A 20955-nucleotide genomic window follows, 5' to 3' on the forward strand; every position below is an offset into this window, starting at 1 on the left:
CGGCCTGCTTATCTCGAAAGGGAGTACTTAGCAGGATAGATCCCGCAGCCCTCTAGGTTGGTGACTTGCCCCTCCCCGCCACTTAAACATATTGCGAAATTATTGAAGCGATGGCCGAAGCCGTGGGTCTTGCATCAGGGGTGCTAACTTTGGCCTCCTTCGCTTTCAAGTCTAGTGTCTCACTTTACAGCACTGTGAAGGGATACAAGTACCACCCTAAACGTGTGCGCGATCTTGTTCAGGAGGCTAAGGATTTGAGCGAGGTTCTCTCTTTACTTACGGACACGGTCCACGCTGCTGCTGATCTGGATCTTTCTGTTCTTGAACTTCCTTTGCGACGATGCGGCGAGGCTTGCAAAGAGTTTGAACATGAACTAGCGAGGTGTTCATCGCGGTCTGGTGGCGACCGGACTAGCTTCCGGGACTGGGTGAAGCTACAATATATGGGTGACGGTATCGATGAGTTTACTCATCTCCTCGCCGGGTACAAGTCCACTATCCACATTGCTCTTGCTGATGCAAACCTGTAAGTCTCTCTGTATTGTACCGCACACGAATGATGCTGATCATGAAATGTGTAGTCGCCAGTCCACTGTTACCGCCGAGGGTCTCGAAAAGTACCAGACGATGATCAAAACAGCCACTGACGACCTCGAAGCTCGTCTAGAGAGCATTGATGAAAAGCTCGCGGTCGTCTTTGAACGCACGGTGACAGCGACCGACTCCGATGCAAAAGACTTGCAACGAATTAGAGAAGAGCGTTCGAGCACGCAGAAATGCCTCGAGGTGTGCGCGCAATTAGCAGATCACATCGATCGGATTCAGCTCCAGCCAGCCACCGGTCCAAATACTCCCAGCTCCGTGGACGCGAATCCTTATCCAAATCGGGTCACTAACGAGAGCCTGCAAGCTTGCAAGGAGCGGCTTTCCCAAACAGTGAATAATTTGGAAAAGCACATGGAAGACTTGATGAACCGACTCATCGAGAAGTCGGCGGCGAAGATGAGCTCTAAGCCTGATTTTGAAGAGCTTTCTAGGCTCAGGGAAGAGTGGACCACTGCTCGTCAATGTCTGGACATCTGCTCCAGTGCAGAGAGTCACGTCAAGGAAAACATTAGCATCATCGACAATTACGCAGCAGGAGATGACACCGTCCAATTCTTAGTATCAACTAACGGAAAGACAATCCACGGTAAGAATAGAGGCTTTGGAACAAAGACAAGACAGGTTGGAGGCCATCTGAGCGAAGCTTCACTCCAGAAGGTGTCAAGAGATATTAGGATAAGTCTGCAGTCACCCAGAAAAGAACACTCGCCTTCGCAAGGTGATGCATCATCTTCTGATGAATCTATGGAGGATAGAGGCAACTCGGAGTTTAAGGGACGCTATGGACGAGGGGTGAAGCTGTCGAAGACGCCTCCAAACCCAGAGGCCTCTCGCCAGCTAGCAGCAGACGGGGAACGGATTCGCATCACGAAGCACACAAAGAACTAATTCCAGTTAGTAAACGGCTGATGCATGCTTTAATGACTGAGTTGGCGGTGCCACACAGTTGTGTAGTATACACGTAGAGTCACACATGTAGCTGTGATCCGAGTGGTTGGAGTACACTCAATTGCATTCTTCACACAGACCCTCTAATTAATACCATATTCTCGAGGCCCTACAGATTTACAATCATTCTGCTCAAATTTTCAGTTACCGATGGATCACCACATTAAAATCCTCGTAGTAATAATGATCAAGGCGTATCATTTCTATGTGACTCTATCCAAGTGACAGAGGTGAGCCTCTGTGGTCGTTTGGCGTAACTCCCAAGCTACTGGGACAGGGTACTATTAATAAGTACACTGTAATTACCTATAAAATTGCTTTGCATGTCTACGGAACCCCGAATAGAACAATCTCGAAGGAAAGGCTGGGGCTCATTCTTGGAAGAACTAGCAATTGCCAGTCTTGTCTATAGTTGGTATTATTTACCTGGAGCTCGAAGGCATACAAACACTGGAACAAACGACATGTATGTTCGACTTAGTATATGAAGAATCGCTGCAAATTCGAGATCGCTAACGGACGTCGCACAGCGGATTTTGTTTATGAAGAGACTTTTCTGGGGCCCCTCATCTTCGTTCTAGATTGAGGTTTAGTTGCGCGCAAGGGAAGAAAGAGGGATGGCATGATCAAGTTCTAATACCGAATCCACCGCTGATCTCAAGTCATGAGTTGATTTGTAAATGATGAAATACGCCACGGCGTGAAGTGTTTCACAAGCATACGTGTAGCGGTTACAGACGAGTGCGCAAAGGAGAGAGTTTAGACAGTCCCATGACAGAACATGTGGGGGTAAAAACAATATTTCTTAGACACAGTGATGATCCACATGATACTCGACGATCTAATAAAGAGACACTGGATTGCGTATGAAGAATCTCAAGGTTCACATTGGTGAGACCTAATGGCTGTATGGTAAATAGATTGACACATCTATCGCATATCAGCCTATGCATGTCGCTCATCCATTACCGCTGTTGCAAACTAGATACTTTGCCCCACCCTGATCCGTCGAAAAAGTCATTCTGGCAGCCAGGCGGAGAGGAAAGAAACAGAAAGAAGAGCCGCTTAGTATTCCTCTCCCAGACTGTCGGGATTTCTGGGATCTCTCAGAATGCTTCTTCCGTTAGGACCTCGTCGGTTCCTGACCAATGTTAAGTTGCTGATGCCAGGGGCTATATACGCCACTAAAAGAAGAGGCGTTCAGGTCCAAATTGTACTTCCGGAAGCAGGAAAAAACTCGCCAAGCTTAATATACGGAAACCACGGGAAACACAAGTCTAGCACCAAATTTTGGCTCAGCTTTTACTCCTTCCAGTCGGCCTGGGCCACCAATTGGAACATTATTTACGTAAAACTGCCGGCATTTTTCTCCGGTGGGTTAGGTTAAAACACCACCTAGATACAAACATGTGTACGCGAAAGTTGTGGTGGGGGTTCCTAGTTACGTTGTGCTTGCTCGAAGTCCTTATGGCACAGGCGATTAGCCGACGAGGATCTCATCAGGTATGGATATATTTTCTCGCTTCCATAGACAAACCACCAATATCGACCCAACAACACAGGGATTCCAGCAAAACTATCTATCTAGGGCGTTTTCCACAAGATTTGCTTCGCTCAAATGAAAGATAGGAGGTGACTGCTTCGCTTTCCAAAAGCTAGTAGAATTTATGAGAAATAGTCATGTAAATTGATAGAGGTATTGTAAAAGCTTCAGTTACTAGTCAATCAAGAAGTACAGATAAATGCACCGCACCCAACATCTACTAAGCTGCCTCGTTCCTACTTGGCCGTACTTCACCCTGTTTGCAATCCATACTTTTTGCACTTTGCCTGTTGCAGATTGGCCATGGCACAAAATTCCAAGGGAACAGCTAGCACAAACTCCACAAGCTCTGCGTTTGGTCTCCTGGCTGAGACCAGCCGCTATGGGTATAGGCGGAACCGAATACTGGGTACCTGTCGTCAACGTTGCCTTCTTATGGGTTCCCTACCAGAGCTGAATCTGGTTCCAGAAGTCGAAAACTAAATCTAGTGACCGTTGAGAGCTGGGGAGGTCTCGATCTGCCTTTGTCGGTACAAAATGTCTCAATAGTTGTGGCGTTTGTATCTTTTGCGATCTCCAAATGGCTTTTGGAGACAACAAGGCCTGGCCCTCAAGGCGGCTTGCGTCTTTCTGTGTATAGTCACGAAGTGCTTGTGCTTTGTCCTCCTCATAACATACCAATCTAAAGGTGCGACCTTATATCGCTTATTGCCCGCATGCCAGGGAAGAATATTGGCATCTTGACTGTTTATGTTCAACGAAGTAGGCGATAGCCTGGCAACAAACTGTTATCGAGATGTCCGCCTCTCCTTCGACGGTTGATCCTAGACAAGACGGTCTAGAACCGGCGACTAGTTTTCAGCCGAATAACGAGCTTCCCTGGACGCCAGACTGTCAAGGTCATCCGCGACAATGGGGACGTTCGCGAAAGACGTACGATACTTGCCTGATCATCTTTCTTGAGTTTTATACGTATGTGGAAAGACATACCTTGGCATTTTGCTCGCTGACATTAACTTTTCAAGGACGACAATAAGCACCGCAGGGGCATGTCTTCCAGCCACGCGCTCGCGGTGAACCCTATACTGACTCTCAAAAGACACCTGTTGCTGGGCACATATACCGCGACCTTGGAATCAGCCCAGTTTTGGCGACTTTTGTATTTGTCTCAACGTACAGTATATCGACATCCACATTCATCCTGCTGTCGTCTAATGGGAACTCCAGTTATCTCGTGGGCCAGGCAGTTGGCGGGGTTTTCTTGCCCCCATGGTCGGAATCTTTCGGTCGCAAGAAGCTCTATGTAGTTAGTACTGGACTCTACAGCTTGTCATGTGTCCTGATTGGCGCACTGCCTACAGTTCCCGGAATCGTAATTGGACGCCTTCTTGGTGGATTTCTCTCATCTATTCCAACTATTGTGGCCGCTGGTAGTATTGAAGATTTGTGGGATACTCACGAACGGGTCTGGTGGATTTTTTGGTGGTCTATGGTGGCAAATCTCGGACTGCTGGCTGGGGGTGTTATCAGCGACTTGATACTCGCATATGCTCACTGGTACAGTACTCCTAGAAGTATTCCACCTGGCGACGTTACTAACAATGGCTCTCCAGGACCTGGGTCTTCTACGTAGCGGCGATTGTCAACGGCTGCATGGCCATCCTACTTCTCACAATCAAGGAGTCGCGGCCCTCGGTTGTGTTGGCTGAGGTCCTTTCCGACATTGAACGATCGAACAGTACTCATTCTTCAATACTCAAGCCAACAGGGACCTCCTGTCGCGAGAAACTCGACATCCTTCGACCTCTGCGACTCCTTTTCACTGAACCAATCGTGTTCCTCGTGTCCACTGTCAGTGCGATTGCGTTCGGCCTGATCTACCTTTTTACGGACGTATTACCGAGGGTGTACGTTTCATTGGGCCTTGACAACGGTTGGAAAAATATGCCTTTCCTTGCCTTGGGGATCGGTATCCTAGCGAGCGTACTTACACGCATCTACGATACCCGCGTTCTTTCCAGCCGCTCTGCAAAGGCGTTGCCCATCACCCCAGAGTCTAAGCTTGCTGGCGTTCTTATCGGAGCGCCCCTCCTGGCTGGAGGTCTCTGGTTGTTTGCATGGACAATCCCGCCGAGCGTGTTGATCCACTGGGCCATCCCGACGGCAGCCCTTATACCTATTGGGTATGCGGTGAACGAATACGATTACGTATTAGCTGGGTACCTTACGGACTGTTATCAGACCTATACGGCCAGCGCCTTTGCGGCATTGGGACTCACCCGCGCGTTACTTTGCGCGGCATTCCCATTGATCGGCGGCTTTTTGTTTCACTCGGTCAACCCGAACAAAGCATCATCTATTTTTGCTGCCCTCGCGACAGTGCTGTGCGTTGTGCCCCCTCTGTTCCTGCGCTACGGAAGGAAGCTGAGAGAGAGGAGCCCACTTGCATGCCAATGACAAGTCGTACATGTAGAGCATATGCAGAAGCAATAAAATATTCTACATGTTAGTTGGTCCCGTCCACGCATTGATGAAATACATTCCGTGTACTGACAGCTCAGTTTGCCTGATAATTAGCACTACAATCGGACTACAGAGCTAAAAATGGTATCCCAACACGTCCACTTGGTTTGGTAAACTGTATCGATATAGGTACACTGCTGGACCAATTCGACTGGTGCATTATAAGAATCACCAGCAATCGAGCCAAAGTACAAGTGATGTGAGACTTAGCTGTCAACCGGAGGCCGCGGTTAAAAATAGCAGAGTTGGAAAGCTCGCAAGAGCTCTGTAAAACCATCTTTAACGTGTTGGAGCCAGACCTCAAGAATTTGGAAATCCGACTACTGCAGAGACCTGTGCTCTTGGGGACTGTTGCAGAAATCACACTAAGAGGAAGTGACAAGCTTCCCAAGCTGTGGGCAACTTGCAAATTTGGACAGGTTTGCTTCTCTTCTCAGAGACAGCATCACTTTATGGGATACATTCGATGACGTGGAACAAAGATAAAGAGCGTCCAAAAATAACAGTTTGGACTCCATCAAAACCTACAATGACTCTACCGTCCTCAGTGCCGTCGAAAAATTGGAAACAATAACATGCGCAGCCTTGGCCACCGTCCTCCTATCGTTAACCTCGGCCCTAAACTCTGGCCCGAATGTGGTGGTGATACTATCCCGCTTCGTCACCCGTCTCCTGTCATTTGCTTGAGCAGAAACGTTTTTAGCCTCTACTTTCAATGGTGGTCTCCAGTTTTTTGCTTCGTCTCTCAGCAGTCTTTCTAGATTCGCCTCGCTAAAAGAATTCTTTGGCTCGGTGAGGACGTCAAGATATCTAAATATCCACTTGGTCTGCCTCTCTTCGTTGACCAGGACCCCGAAGAGAAGACAAAGAGCTCCGTCTTTCTGACTCAGAGAGTTGGAATGAAGGCGCACTAGGGCTCCATGCGCTTCAGTCGCACGAAAGGTTGCCGAAGACGAGGTATTGTTTGCCAAGTTCTTTGGCAGTTTGAACTTCTTCATCGGAATAAAGCCTGCCATGGAATCTGTATACCTCGGTATCGCCTCAACACGAGTGAATATTTCTCCCCCTGAGCCTCTGCTGTTAATGATAAGAAGCATGATGGCGTACTCCCCGAGATGAAAGCTCGAGTCGTAAGGTTTTACTTGGACAACGTCGAGGTTTCGTCCAGGAGACTTGGAGGGAACAAATATGTCATGGACTTCAACTTTTAGGTTCTCTGCCTTGAGAGCGCGGAGATTGGTCCATTGCAAAGCAATCGGACGTGGGAAGTCGCGAATAACACGGTATGTATCCGTGACCCCAGTTTCTTCTAGCGGAACTCCAATGAGATAGCCGTCCTTAGTGCTGGCAGCCAATACGCCAATGTACTGTGGTGGACGAAATCCAAAATTGGAGATACGAATGTCCGTTGGATGAATCAGAGTGAGCTGTATCGAGAGCCCAAAATTCGTCATGGAGTACGGCACCGGCCTACTCGTCGCGTCATTCGCGGGCTGGTACTCCTGCCCGTTCCTAAAGTTCCTTGGCGAAGGCGCCAGCATACTGACCCACGAGCCAGGGTCTGTCTCAGTCCAAGACCAGCAGAAGAGTGACTGGTCCGTCGACGTCTTGAGAATCTCCTCTTGCAGCCTCGTAAAGGCCTTTGCGCCTTCGCCGTAGAGGAGCGGCATGTTGATGTCAAAGATCCCGAGCATGCAATAGGCCATGTCCTCCACCCGCGTGGTTTTGCGGCAGGAGAGCCAGGACATGCGCTCCGCGACGCTGGCGCTGGAGAGGAGCTTTTTGCTCCTTCTATGGAGATACTGACAGTCGATGTTTGTGATTCTTTGGATGGCGCCCGCTAGCGACTTTCGGTTTCCTAAGAGATTCCATTCATTGGAAAAGAAGAGGACCTCTCGTGGCGCCAGGAGTTCCTGAAGCGTCCAGCCACGAGTGAACCACCGACTGCGAGACAGCGTTTGATATTTGTCGCTCTCGTTGCATTCATCAACCAACTCTCCAGAATGTTCGATATCCGATAAGTAGGCATAGCACTTTACAGAGTACTCGTACCAAGAGAACATCGAGTTGATGGCCTCCGAGAGCTCGGCAGAACTTTCCTTGTTGATACAGCATGTGTCAATCCACAGATAATCGAGCCCATCACGGAGAGCCTGCGCCCTGGCGAGCTCAATTTTCTGGAACCCCCTCTTCTCCCTCGCGATGCTGGGGTCGCCCCAGTCTTGAAAGGCGACCTCCCCGGCGCTCCACGTATGTGAGACTATCGCATATCGGGGAACTTCGTCGCCGTAAAACTCATCTAGAGACAGCGTGTTGGTGTTGATGAGACGCATAGTAAGTGCCACAGTACCAACTGCATTCCGTAATGCGATATCCGCGTCTGGGGCCGATCGGAAGCCACCTCTTGTCAGGTGGCACGGCTGTTGCGAAAGACGGTGAAAGCGGGAAGGTGCTAACTGTTGTATGGGGAGAGGAGAATCCTGTATTAATTAGCTTCGTTGTCACCCTCCCGGTAATTGGTGATTTGTAGCTGAATGGGTCTTGGCAGCGGGCCGGCTGGCACCGGCTGCCCTCACATGAGACCACCACCGACTTAGTGTTGGATTGGGTGAATCACAACGACATTCATTTATTTCAAGCAGCCATTTTGAACAACAAACTTGTTTAACTGAAGGTGCTCTTGGAGAACTTGGGTCAAGTTACCATGGTCTGTCCTTTGGAGGGTTATGTGCCCAGCTCACAGCCACAGAGCCCCTTTTATATGAACATACCCCCTTTGTATTAGCCTCCAAATATACGGCAGCTAGTATTATTGTCCGGACAGCTGCAGCCTTGGACGGGGCAATCAGTGTCCTGGGTTGTAAGACGCAGCCGCCACAGGGGTCCGGCGCTGCGTCTCCACGGCTTGTCTCTCAAGCCAGAGTCTCCAAAGTTCCACGCATCATAACCTTTATCGGAAATTACCACTAAGAAATCGTCGTCCACCGCAATGCTTCGAGAACCCTCCTCCTCACTGAACCAAGGCGAATCTTCGTCGACAATCAGCGTTGACGAGCCGTCGGCAATGCATAATGCTCTGACGCCCCGGATTTCGATTCTGGACTTCCAGCCCAAGGAAGCATCATTCCCCATACGGGCGGTACCGTTCTGTATGTAGTAGATGAGATCATTCCACACAACACCACCTGAAAGCGCCGGTTCCCAGTTGCGGGCATCCCAAAGTGGTCGACGCAGCCCACTGAGCTCCTGAATGTTGTTTGAGAAAGTCTCATTAACCGTATCGAAATTGATTTGGAAGAGTGTCATGCTTGGCGTGGTCGCAGACCTTACACCAGTAGCCTTGCAGTGATCAGCATTGGCAGAGGTATGTTCGAACAAGACTCCAAGGTTGTAGAGCCCATAGGAATTCATCTGCTGGCAACGTAGTGGCAACCGAAGAGATCCTGATCGGTCGAACACAGTGGTCTCGTAGCTGAACGTCTGCACGCACTTTATGTTGTCAAACTTGTACACCACGATGACGGATTTACGAGGTTCAATATGCTCGGTATCAGAAACATCCGACTCTTGCTCACTGGAGCTACCCAGAGCTTTGTGTACCACTGTGTTAGCTGGCAGCCACATAAAAGGCAGAGGCTCAAACTTGGCTTACGCAAGACGAAGAAAGCAGTGACGAGGTAGACAAAGTTGTCATTGGCCGGGTGGAAAATGAAGCGCACTTCACGGGTTATATCTAATGGAAGGTGTTCGAAGAAGAGTCCGTCAAGGTCCTTGGTGGTCTCGGGGAAATCGGGGGCTTTCAGCTTGGCAAGGCCACCTCCCCATCGCCATACATGGGGGTCTGCATTAGCACGGGATTTGTTAAAAGTGACCACAAAGGTCTCGTTGTGGAGGTTGATTTCATGCATTCGAGATGGCAAGGTCACTCGTCGGTACTGGTTCTTTTCGAGGTGGTAGACAATCCTAGCTTAGTTGATTAGCAGTACTGAGCTCACACGGCAAGGCAGTCATAGACATAAAGGCCGTGACGAAAAGATAAAGCAGGAACACCCCAAGCTGTCATAACTTACAAGGCCCTTTCCGTCCTGGAGTTGGCGAGAACTAGAAGCTTTTTCGACAACCCTGACACGACAAAGTCTCTTTCGCCCTTGATGACAAGATCCGAGGGCGATGCTAGAGTCCTGGTCATGGCACGAATGTCATCAATGAAGAAGCTGAAAGCATCCCATTGCCAAGCAATCCTCCCATCGCAATAAGCGTGGCCGTAGTAAGACTGGCGGTAATAGGCATGGTTGTCTAGAGCAGCCGATGGTTCTGCTGGACTGGGATTGTACTTGGCGTGTTCAAGACTGCGATCGTCGAGCTTGAGCGGGGTACAGTCAGCCAACGAGGACCCTGCCGTGGTCATGGAGAGTGACGCTATGTATTTCCCTTGTGCACGAGCAGTGGCCTTTGCCGCAACAGGCTGAAGAAGGGACCAGGGCGATGCCTCGGGATGCGACTCGACCAGACCCGGGAAGTGGGCTCGTGCAACGTCTTTGATAACGAGGTCAGCCGTCCAGGCCCTTCGCCATCCTTTTGAGACTTGGGTGCAGTTGAGAGCGTCACGATAGTCGAGCTTGGTGGAGATTGTGGCGACTATCTCTTCAGGAAGGTCGGGCATATCCGCAAGTTTTGCGGTTGTGTTCCGAATCAACAATTTCAGGTATATCAGCTCCCATGGAGAGATAGAGTTGACAAGATTGCGCAGATTTGCCTGCCGAAGAGGAACGTCGGGTAAGCCATCGTCGCGAGTCAGCCGTGAGAAACATTCGGTGACGAAGTGCTCGTCCACATCTGTGCTGTTGTGTTTCCTTTCGCTGGTCATTTGGCCTTCGGCGAGCGGCGTCATCCTTAAGGAACGATCAGGCTTTGCGAGCAGCAATTGACATCGTGGACCAAGGAAGGATATTTGAGTGAGAAGATTTGGGGTGGCACTTGGAAGTCCGCCGGCGCGTAGTTGTGCACACGTGAAGGCTGGCTTCCAATTGGGCGGCGGTACACCGAGACAGGTGGCCGGGAAAGAGCTCACCGAAGGGAGACGGTCGTCGTAGCTTTGCCTCAGTGTGGTGAAATGTGTCGGCGACGGAACCTCGGCAGCGACTTGACCGGGCTCCGATCTCGCTTAGCTATCCGATATGGGCCCGTTCGGCTACTCTGGTCCGCGGTAGCTGCTTGGTTCACCCCAGCTTCTAGAGCGGCCAAACGCCGCTGCTAGCACTCTTTGAACGTCACCCACAGCGCAGCGTGCACTGTAGGCCCTGTGCTCGGCGCTGTGTCAGCGTTCCAACTTTCAGCCGGACAACACAGTCCAGCAGACTTCAAACACCCTAACGAGGGTCCACCTTGGCCGCTGCTGCAAGCACGACATCATTAGGTGACAGAGGCGGCCTGCTGACGTGCGAAATCGTGACTCTGACTGCGACGCGGACTCCCCGTCTCCTCCCACCACCTTCCGCCATTCCCCCGGTCGGCTTCCTCCAGCGTCCATCCGCCATCCGCATCCCGAGACTTCTCCTCTCTGCTTCCGTTCATGTCCCTAATGCTCAGTCTCGCCCTTTTCTAAAACCTCGAGCTTCCCATAATTCTCCGTTTGGTTTCCGAGGGCGAGAATGACCTGCAGCCGTTTTGTTTCTTCTGTCTAATTCGTCTCTTTCTTATTTGTTACTCACCGTCGACCCGTGGCGCAATTTGCGAATCGCAATCGCACTCGCATTCCATCCCACATCCGAAGTTCCGTGTCGAAGCTGCCACCATGGCGCGAGCCTCGAGCCCGCCAACCCCGTCCGACGACCGGACTGTCGTTGCAACAGCTCACGACGATGACGATGCCTCCTCCACCATTAGCCGATTCAGCTCGCGATCCTCCTTCGACTCCGAAAGACCCTCGAGGCGGAAGCGCCGAAGCCGGCGCGCGGCCAGCACCTTGCGAGCCATCTCCTTCTTTGCCGCCCTGATCTCCGCCCTTTGCGCTGGCTCCATCACCGTCTTTTCCATGTACGGCCACATCTTCCAGGAACGCCTGCATTACACTCAGTTCCAGGTCAACGGACTCGCCATCAGCAGCTCCATCGCCCTCTACCTCCCCGTCTCCTTCCTCGGCTACATCTGCGACCGCGTTGGCACCCCACCTCTCTCCCTCCTGGCGGCTATACTGTTTGGCGGCGGCTACGGGTTGGCTGCTGCAACATACCGGAAGCTCGAGGCGGAGAATCTGGGCGGCCTGCGCGACTATGCTGGAAAGCGAATCGCTGGTGGTGCCGACTGGACCTATCCACTGATGATCTTTGCGTTCGTCTGCGTCGGCGTCGGTACCTGCTCCATGTACCTGGCGGCCGTTGCGACATGCGCAAAGAACTTTGGCAAGGGAAAGCATCGCGGACTGGCTCTTGCTGTGCCCATTGCTGCCTTCGGACTAAGCGGCATGTGGCTGAGCCAGCTTGGTAGCCATGTCTTCTACGAGCGCCTACCGGACGGCTCCGCGGGGGACCTGGATGTGTTCCGCTTCTTCGTCTTCCTCGCCATTCTTCTGCTGATTGTCGGAGTTGTCGGGACATTCACGCTGAAGGTTGTCGACGAAGAAGACATCTTTGAGGAAGCGGCCGAAGAGCTCGAACGGAGCGGCCTTTTGGAACGCAGCACCTCATTCCTCAGCGCTCGCGACCTTGAACGCAGCAGGGCGTACGGCTCAATCGGCCAAATCGACGAAGAAGACGGCGGCGTGCTTGGGCCGGCGGAGGATGACGCCAAACTTAGGAAGAAGATGGTGCTCAACGCCGAGACGAGAAGCTTCCTTACCGACAAGACCATGTGGTGTTTTGCCCTGGGGTTCCTGCTGATGATTGGACCTGGAGAGGCGTTCATTAATAACCTCGGCACGGTCATCGGGACTCTGTACCCTCCCACCATGCGTTACGCCGGACCTCCGACGTCGGCCGCGACGCACGTTTCCATTGTTGGGATCACGAGCACGGTCGCTCGCTTAGCTACTGGAACCTTGACCGACCTTCTCGCACCTTCGCCGCAGACGCAGCACCTGCAGGTGTCCTCGACGTCTCCTTTCCTTCGAGGCAGGCCTACCATTTCTCGTGTTGCTTTCCTCCTCTTCTTCGCCATTGTGCTATCTTTGGGTCTGGTCGCCCTGGCCTCCGGCTTCATCCAAGAGCATGGCGAACGTTTCTGGATCGTGTCTGGTCTGATCGGCTCCGGCTACGGTGCCGTATTCAGTCTGACGCCCATCATCATCACGGTCATCTGGGGCGTTGAGAACTTTGCAACCAACTGGGGAATCGTCGCCATGTTCCCCGCTCTTGGGTCGACCTTTTGGGGTCTCGTCTACTCGGCGGTGTATCAGTCCGGTGCAGAGAACTCGCCCCAGCGCGAGGGCGGTGGAGACGTGTTCTGCTACGGCCAGCAGTGCTACGCACCCACGTTCTGGGCCATGGCCGTTACTGTCTGGGTGGCATGCGGCATGATTCTGTTTGCCTGGAAGGGCAAGGGCGGATGGGCGCAGCGCGGCATCATTATCTAAAGGCATCTATATCGTATTTGCACAACTGCGGCATGCACATCGGCGTTTGGGCAGGGACATGAGGCTGGGTAAGGTGTAAACATATCTATCGCCATGCTTTCATTGGGTATATATCGCATAAAGTCATAAATAATCCGGGCCAGTCCTGTTTTTTCCTCTCGTGATCTAAACGCCGCCTTGTCTCCCACTGTTGCCAGAAAAAGATTTTACAGCATCAGAATAGCCAGCAGGGTCGCCAACCCCATCACCAGACCGGCCAACGCCGGTGTGCTCGTCCTCGCACTCGAGTTCTCCCTGTCGAACTCGCTCATCGTCTTCATGCAGATCCACTGCGAGTAGAGCAGCTTGTCAAACAGCACGCTCATCACGGGCGTGTAGCCATTCAACCCGCCCGTAGGCTTCGTCGTGCTCCCCTCCTCGTCTAGGATGAGCTCGACGTCCGTCAGCTTTAGCATGTCGTAGGAGTGCGGCAGCGTCGGGTGGCAGTCGTTGTTGTCGCCGGCATTTTGCGCCAGCTCCGTCGGGGCGTCGGGCCCGATGGTTTCGGCGCCGGTGATGTTCACGGCGCCGGCGATGAGGTTGCAGTGGAAGTTCTTGTCCTTGCGCGTGCGCTCCTCCAAGTACATGGCCAGCTCCTGGCACCGCGGCAGGGTCTCGTTCTTGGCGTGGTCGGCGCGGAAGTCGTCCACGTAGCCCGTGATCTCGTCCATGCACGACTGCTGCAGCCACGGGCTGCAGTCCGTTGTGTCGAGGTCGGGCACCTCGTGGGCGATGGGCAGCGTCTGGAACAGGTGCTGGAAGATGAGGGCGCACCCCTTGGGGTATCGCTCCGAGGAGAGGTTCAGCCCGGAGGGGGCACCGAGGTAATATGACTGGGTGTAGAGCTGCTTCTTCATCCAGTTGGGGGAGCTCTGGGAGGCAGTGTTGGCGACGGTGGCGACGGTGATGGACAGTTTGCGGATGTCCGTGGTGTTGCTGTCGTCGATGGGGATGTCGAGGACCTCAGGGGCGATGCCAACGCGTCGCAGGACTGAGCCTCCGAGGGTGCAGTTGGACTCGCCGACGAGGTCGTCGACGGCCCCGGCCGGACAGGACACGTCGGCACAGCCCTTGAGAGAGACCTCGGTGAGTATGGGGACCGTCGCGAGGGCGGGCCCCGTGAGGAGGGAGGATCCCATGAGACTCAGAGAGACGAGTCTCATGGCTTGCGTGTTACGTTTTATTTTCGTAAAGGAGAGACCAGAGGGCCAAGAACCGACACCAAGGCCCCGGCCGGGAATATCCACGGCGCCCCGGCGCACTGGGTTGCGGTGCTGGGTGTCCGGGCTCCTGGGACGGTTTGGCACGCGGAAGTACGGCAACGTTGGGTGAGGTTTTTTGGGCTAGGCGCCGTGCCGTTGCTGTTCGCGGGCGGGGTGTGGGTTCGAACGGGAAGCGCTCACTGGAGGCTTAGGGGCCGGGGGGCTTTCCTCCGACCACGGAATGGTCTGCTTGGAATGGGGCTTGATAGGCGCAAGCGAGGTGCTAGGAAGTCGATGTCGCCAACACACCTGTCGCTGGCATCTTTGTCCGGAACGGCGGGCTGTTTTACTTGGATGGTGAATTTGAGAAAGTGAGGGAGGAATGGAGAGAGCGAGAGAGCGGGGGTAAACACAGACACAGACACACACATACTGGGCAGAGAAAGATTACATCAACGGAGCAAAAATGGGCGGTACCAGGCCCCGAAGAGAGGGTCGCGTGGTGCGAAATGATAGGTGCCAGAACGTGTTTTTTTCCTTGGCGTTGGTCTTGGCGCTCTCACCGATTGTGGTGCTGGCTTATCTAATGCGCATTGTTGTGTCTCCGATCCGTGGGAGGACTCTTGAGGCTGAATGTAGTGGCGTGTGAGCGTCTGTGGGATTCCATGATGGGAGTGTCGCAATGGTCTGTGGAACAAGCCAGATGAGATGGCAGATCAGAACTTGGAGGTTTCCCGATGAAAAGGCTGCTGTAATGATACCTTAAAGCATTGAATTTTAGTTGATGGAAGTGTAATGTAACTGACTGTGACCTGACTTGTGAAACCACGTCATTGGCCGGGTGCATGACTAAACAACGACTGCTTATATCCGAAAGTTAAAGCCGAATAAGCTCAATGCTGTGCCCGTGCCTAGCCAGATCTGCGGAATTGAACGGTAAATCAATGTGTCAAGAGTCAATCTCATGGAACCATCTTGTATATATGCCTAGGAGGCCGAAGTATACTTTTGAGGTGCTGGCAAGCCCGGCTACAATGCCGACCCTGTTCAGTGTCACCAATCCGCAATGACACTAGAGTAGTGCCGCAAGTAATCAGACCGGTGGGATACGCCGATACGCGCTTTATACGAGATCGCTCGTATTCAAGCGCTATGTGCATGTCATAGCGGTGTGGGTCAGTGGCTGTGTTGGTGAGACCGCTAGACACCTCGGGTTTTATTCTCGTTTATTCAGATTCTTTTCTCGTCTTCGTTCGCACACGTACCCAACCGATACCCGAGTCTCGAACCCACTGCTGACTGTTTCGAGAAAGTGAGGGACCGCTCGTCATGGCGCCGCGGAAGCCTCATCGGAAATCCCGGGCCGGCTGTCTCCAGTGTAAGCAGCGGAGAGTCAAGGTAAGTTTCCCAAGGACTGTAAAACGTTCAATCGGGGTCTCCAAACGAGGTATATGTGATCTGCACGGAGCAGATCCGCTGATTTCGTTGTCCTTGCAAACACGGCATGCAGTCTTCATGTTCGACCCTAGCGACTGACCAGCGACAATAGTGCGACGAAAAGAGGCCGTCATGCGACAACTGTGTGAGACGACAAAAAAAATGTAGTTTCTCGGAGAGTACTAGAAACGCCGTAGAAGATTCGGCCATAAAGCTTTCGAATTTAGGATCTGGACCGGAGCTGAACGCCCAGTCTCGTGACACCGTTCATCCGCCGGCCACCGAGCGACACTACTCCAAGGCCACACGACTCAAGGAACTTCATCTGATGCACCACTACGGAACTGCAACGTGCGAGACGCTGGGAGAAATACCTCAACAGATTGAACTGTGGAAAACGGCCATCCCGAAAAAAGCCATGCGGCATGAATACCTCATGGATGGCCTCTTATCCATCGCGGCGCTCCACTACGCCCACCTTGACCCTTCCATGGGCTGGGCTTACACAGAGGCTGCCGTCCAATATCAAAACTCCGGACTAATCGGGTATCGTACGGCGCTCCTCCATATCAATGACGACAACTACGAGGCCATCTTCATCTTCTCTGTCATCCTTACGGTCCTCGGCTTCGCGATGCCTGCGGCCTATACGGAACGGCAGCCCGTATCGCCCGCCGAGACCATCTTCTCAATCTATGAGCTTCTCAAGGGCATCGCTTTGACCTCACAGGTGTATTCAGAGGCTATCCAAAGCGGGATGTTTAGCCCCCTTTTCCAAAAGGTTGACCGACGCCATTCGAATCCATGCATCATGCCGAGCGGACAGGTGGAGGCAGCCATGGCACGCCTGCGCCAGCGCGCCGGATTCATGACAAAATACGTTGGCACCGAGGCGCAGGAGGTCTATATCTCTAGTATTGACAGTCTTGAGGCGAGCTTCCGCGATGTTGCGGCGTCACAGACTATTTCTATCGTTATGGCGTGGCCTGTGATGGTCAATGACAAGCTGGTCAGCCTCTTCAAACAGGGCGACCCGATGGCATTACTGATCTGGGTTCATTATGGTGTTTTAGCGCTCATGATTCATGACCGATGGTGGGGGAAGGGGTTTGGTGTGCGACTTATTGAAGATCTGTGTAGTACTCTTCATGGTCTCGACCCTGAGTGGGCATCCTGGACGGAATGGGCGAGAAATTGCGCTTTGTTGGCTGTGTGAATCGAAGACTTCAGAAAGGTGAGGCGGCAGAAGCATAATCAGTATTCATCGTATACATTGGGGCTTCAACAGTGGTTGCTAAGAATCGTTCGGAAGGTTAATAAAGCTTTGAGCCCATTATGATTTGTTCTACTTAAAGGCTTATAATCGACCTATTCCTCAAAATTAACCTGTCTATTCCCCCAGTTCTATCTCCAGATGCTGTGTACTCTTTCGCCTCCTGATGAGGTCCGTGTTAAACAGAGGTATAGTTATCGCGCAACATCCTTACTTGATGATGCAGTGCGTGACTGCTTAGGCCATACCATAGTTCGAAGTTGTGTCTGGGCTTTCATGATCCCCCTCCTTAAGAAAAGTGTTGATGCTACTCGGATGCTTCCACGCAAATATACACATAGTTGCGAACATCAAGACGGCATCAAACACGTACAGGAAGACTTCATGCGAAATCAGATATCCGTCGTTCCCCTGTGCATACTCTATCAAACGGAAGATTGACCGCACCAGGATGAGCACGGAGGCAGCGTAAAGGACATAGATGTACGTCTCCCACGGAATGACAGTTTGAAGGACCTTCCTCGTTGGAAACCGGCTCAGTCGTTTGTGGAAGATGGCCGCCGTGACAGCGAAAAGCGAGAAGAAGATGATCTGGACCACCAAGCCACCAATGACGATGTGCTCGCCCTTCTCGAGAGCTTCAACCGTACCACTGGCCATGATTCCGCCTCCTACATGCCAGTATTAGAAAGGTAAAGCCAGGCATGAGTTGATGTAACTTACCAGCGCCTTGCAGAATAAATGACACCACATCACCAAATACAAAAAGCTTGGTCAACCATTTTCGCCGTATGATTGAGTGAACTTCGCCTTCGGTGAGAAGGATTATACGCCCGAGGATCATGTAGATGCTGGCTGCATAAAGAGCTGGAGCAACGAGCAGCAGGAGTGTCTGCACGATGTACGGGTTTACAGTCCAATCGGGGCTTTCGGCGCTGGAAACCGCTCTCTACGTTTAGAAGGCTGTTAGATAGAGACCCGCTAGACGATATATCTCGATCGGAGGGGATTTTTGTGACGTACTCCTATATAACCGATCCATTGACCTGTTTACGGGGTGAAGTTAGCCTGGGAATAGTAGGATTGGCGATTAATGTAAGAAGATACATACAGAAACCTCCAACGACAAATGGGATGAAGAACCAAGTCTTGGTGCGAACTACTTGGTACGTATGGAATGCGGTAATCCCGAAGAAGAGAACAATGAAGATGACCGCCGCGGCCATAGACGGGTCATAGCGATAAAGCTTGAAGAGGTCGTTGCCTGACGCCATGACTACGAATTCGTTCGAAAGTTGTCGCAGCAAGTAAAAGACTCCGGCCGGTGGAACACTAAGCAAGTGATGCTAGAAAAGGATCCCAAGAGAGTGAATGATCAAAAACGACATTTAGACTTCCCAACAAGCGGAAAAGGTATTGACTTTAAGGGACCCATCCCCATATCGCATCGTTTCCAAGCCGTGGGCGCACTACTCTAGCTCATGAACTTGATGCAATCCTTGCAGCTATTGTGGAGCGACCTCAAGCTTAGTGTATCGTTCGCGGACTCTCGTTTAACCTCGCTTCCGTCATCTATCCTGTAGAGTACAACCAAGTGGGGCCTCGTTTTTCTCGTATACAGTACAAGATCCCCTCACATTCCGCGCGCTATTCGAGTCAACGCCGGGCGGTTCGCGAAACGCAAGGCAGCCACGAAATGATCCCAGCATAATCTCTCCATTCCTTTTGTTCTCCGTACTGCTCCGCGCAACCCCAGTTCCTGCAAGACCCGTTACCCAACTAGGTGACAATCCTGAAATGGTCTAGTATAGGAGCGCGGCTTTATGCTTCCTGTCGGCAAGTTCACACCTTTTTCCCGCGTTTTTAAACTCTACTGCCCGCAGCTTCCGAACGGCCAGGTTTTCTTGACTAGCTTTAACGTTTGTGGGCAACAATTATTCTACTATGGCGACCCGTAGAAAGCACACCAAGAGTCGCGCAGGGTGTCAAAACTGCAAGCGGAGGAAAGTCAAGGTACGCGGACAAATGCTTATTCTTTCCATAAACGCGCTTAGGCTCGAAACACTGGACCTCACGTCTCACATCTTACAGTGTGATGAAACTTACCCTTCATGCTTCGACTGCACAAGACTCGACATCAGTTGTAGTTTCTCGAAGACATCGGGCCAGCATCCCCAAGCTGGGCAACCAAGTCCTAAATGGACTACTTCAGCTAGCGAGAACGATCAGGCAAGGACTGGTGCTGCCAGTCCAGAGCCTCATCAGATCCCCCACTTTCGGGTTCTGGGTCTGTTGTCCAATCACACATCGGGTCCAGCCTCATCAGATGTGGACATCTGGGGCCGAGGACTCGAGCTCATGCACCACTACTCGGTCGAGACTTGCAACACGATATCCCTTCGCATAGACATGCAGTATGTATGGAAAGTCGTTGTGCCAGAGACAGCATACTCATCTCCGTTTGTAATGCATGGGATCCTCGCATTATCGGCGGTGCACAAGGCACACCTTTTGCCGAACGAACGAAACGTGTACCTTGATATCGCCGCATATCATCAAGCATCTGGTCTGGCGGGATTCCGCGTCGCGCTGCTGGAACTCAGTGAAGATACCTGGGAGTCTGTTTTCTGCTTTTCCGCACTCCTGATAATCTGTGTCTGTTGCGTTCACGAAGCTAGGGACACACGTCACGCTTTTTCGTCAGTACATGAGATACTGGAGCTTTTCGAGTTTGTGAGGGGCATGCAAACGACCTTGAATGCTTTCGGTAATCGTCTAAAGAGGTCGCGGTTTGCCCCGCTAGCCTTTGGCGCCTGGTCGGCCGACGAGTCGGATCCTCTGTATAAGTATTTGGCCTTTCTACCTTTTACCAATCTCAACTAACGAATTTCCTAGAAACCCTTCTCTCGGGAAATCTTTGCTTCCGCGAGACATATTTGAAGAACTTGGGCGTTTGACAGGGTTTTATGTATCTACTCTTGATGATAGTCGAGGGAAGGAGTACAAACAAGCCGTCTTGGAGCTGGAACGAGCGGCATACCAAATTGCCCATGCGGGAACGCATGTTGAAGTTGGGATGCTTCTGTACTGGCCCTACGTCGTATCAGACGCCATCATGACGGAAATGTACGCTTCAGACCCCCACGCGCTTGTTATTCTCTCGTACTTCTGTGTTCTTCTTGGTGCAACCGAGAAAGGGTTCTGGTTTTTGCAGGGATGGACCGATCGATTGTTCTCTACCATTGCTTCCCTTTTGGCTGGGTACACGGACTTTTTGCAGATGATTGAGTGGCCTCGGAGACAAGTGTATGGGGAAGGTTATGAATTGAGCTCTTATAAAGGGTACATCTATACACAGTGTTTCCCACAACTAGATGGCCACATACAGACAATAGACCCTTTTCAAAGGCGCGTTCTCAAACCTCCGGCTTTATTCCAACCAACTTGTGTCCTCTTCTGAGTAAAAGTTCTCCCTGTGATTAAAAGTTCCCCTTCTGAGAAATAGTATGGTAGCGCTGCCTTCATTCTAACCCTTCGTCCAGCAATGTGTTGTCAGGAAACAGATAGGCCACGGATTCCGAGCAATATTTTGTCATCGGGACGAGGAGCCGAAATTGTGAAGTGGTATCGAGAGCGGTTTAGAAACACTTGTAGGAGCTCGCTGGTGTGAAGAAAAGCAGCAGTTAGACTCGAGAACGAAACATTGGCACCCAACTTCTTCCATCTTTAAGTTCTTGAGAATAGTCGAGGGTCTTAAAAGGGTTATAGATCGGTTACACATACCGCGATCGTTGAAGTTCCACTGCGAGTCCGC

General features: G+C 51.8%; 7 protein-coding genes across 7 annotated transcripts; 3 read left to right on the top strand and 4 right to left on the bottom strand.

The window, feature by feature from the left end:
- Window positions 1-110: 110 nt before the first annotated feature.
- ColSpa_04801 (uncharacterized protein) lies at window positions 111-1280 on the top strand (the record flags this gene model as incomplete). Its single annotated transcript, XM_049271013.1, has 3 exons — window positions 111-526; window positions 582-1192; window positions 1228-1280. The coding sequence occupies 3 exons, from the start codon at window positions 111-113 to the stop codon at window positions 1278-1280; spliced, it is 1080 nt and encodes a 359-aa protein (XP_049126970.1).
- Window positions 1281-6144: 4864 nt separating this feature from the next.
- On the bottom strand, window positions 6145-7953 carry ColSpa_04802 (vegetative incompatibility protein HET-E-1; the record flags this gene model as incomplete). Its single annotated transcript, XM_049271014.1, has 1 exon — window positions 6145-7953. One exon carries the CDS (start codon window positions 7951-7953, stop codon window positions 6145-6147), a length of 1809 nt encoding a protein of 602 aa, XP_049126971.1.
- Window positions 7954-8401: 448 nt separating this feature from the next.
- On the bottom strand, window positions 8402-10511 carry ColSpa_04803 (uncharacterized protein; the record flags this gene model as incomplete). The annotated part of the gene is made up of 3 exons (XM_049271015.1): window positions 8402-9222; window positions 9273-9583; window positions 9691-10511. The coding sequence occupies 3 exons, from the start codon at window positions 10509-10511 to the stop codon at window positions 8402-8404; spliced, it is 1953 nt and encodes a 650-aa protein (XP_049126972.1).
- Window positions 10512-11414: 903 nt separating this feature from the next.
- ColSpa_04804 (putative transporter MCH2) lies at window positions 11415-13190 on the top strand (the record flags this gene model as incomplete). Its single annotated transcript, XM_049271016.1, has 1 exon — window positions 11415-13190. The coding sequence occupies one exon, from the start codon at window positions 11415-11417 to the stop codon at window positions 13188-13190; it is 1776 nt and encodes a 591-aa protein (XP_049126973.1).
- A 206-nt stretch (window positions 13191-13396) lies between these two features.
- Window positions 13397-14392, bottom strand: ColSpa_04805 (uncharacterized protein; the record flags this gene model as incomplete). Its single annotated transcript, XM_049271017.1, has 1 exon — window positions 13397-14392. The coding sequence occupies one exon, from the start codon at window positions 14390-14392 to the stop codon at window positions 13397-13399; it is 996 nt and encodes a 331-aa protein (XP_049126974.1).
- Window positions 14393-15760: 1368 nt separating this feature from the next.
- On the top strand, window positions 15761-17084 carry ColSpa_04806 (uncharacterized protein; the record flags this gene model as incomplete). Its single annotated transcript, XM_049271018.1, has 2 exons — window positions 15761-15809; window positions 16069-17084. The coding sequence occupies 2 exons, from the start codon at window positions 15761-15763 to the stop codon at window positions 17082-17084; spliced, it is 1065 nt and encodes a 354-aa protein (XP_049126975.1).
- A 294-nt stretch (window positions 17085-17378) lies between these two features.
- On the bottom strand, window positions 17379-18415 carry ColSpa_04807 (protein RTM1; the record flags this gene model as incomplete). The annotated part of the gene is made up of 4 exons (XM_049271019.1): window positions 17379-17812; window positions 17865-18090; window positions 18165-18187; window positions 18253-18415. 4 exons carry the CDS (start codon window positions 18413-18415, stop codon window positions 17379-17381), a joined length of 846 nt encoding a protein of 281 aa, XP_049126976.1.
- Between the last annotated feature and the right edge of the window lie 2540 nt (window positions 18416-20955).

This window comes from Colletotrichum spaethianum, assembly GCF_022836535.1.
Source record: "Colletotrichum spaethianum MAFF 239500 DNA, contig10, whole genome shotgun sequence".
NCBI classification, from domain to species: Eukaryota; Fungi; Ascomycota; class Sordariomycetes; order Glomerellales; family Glomerellaceae; genus Colletotrichum; species Colletotrichum spaethianum.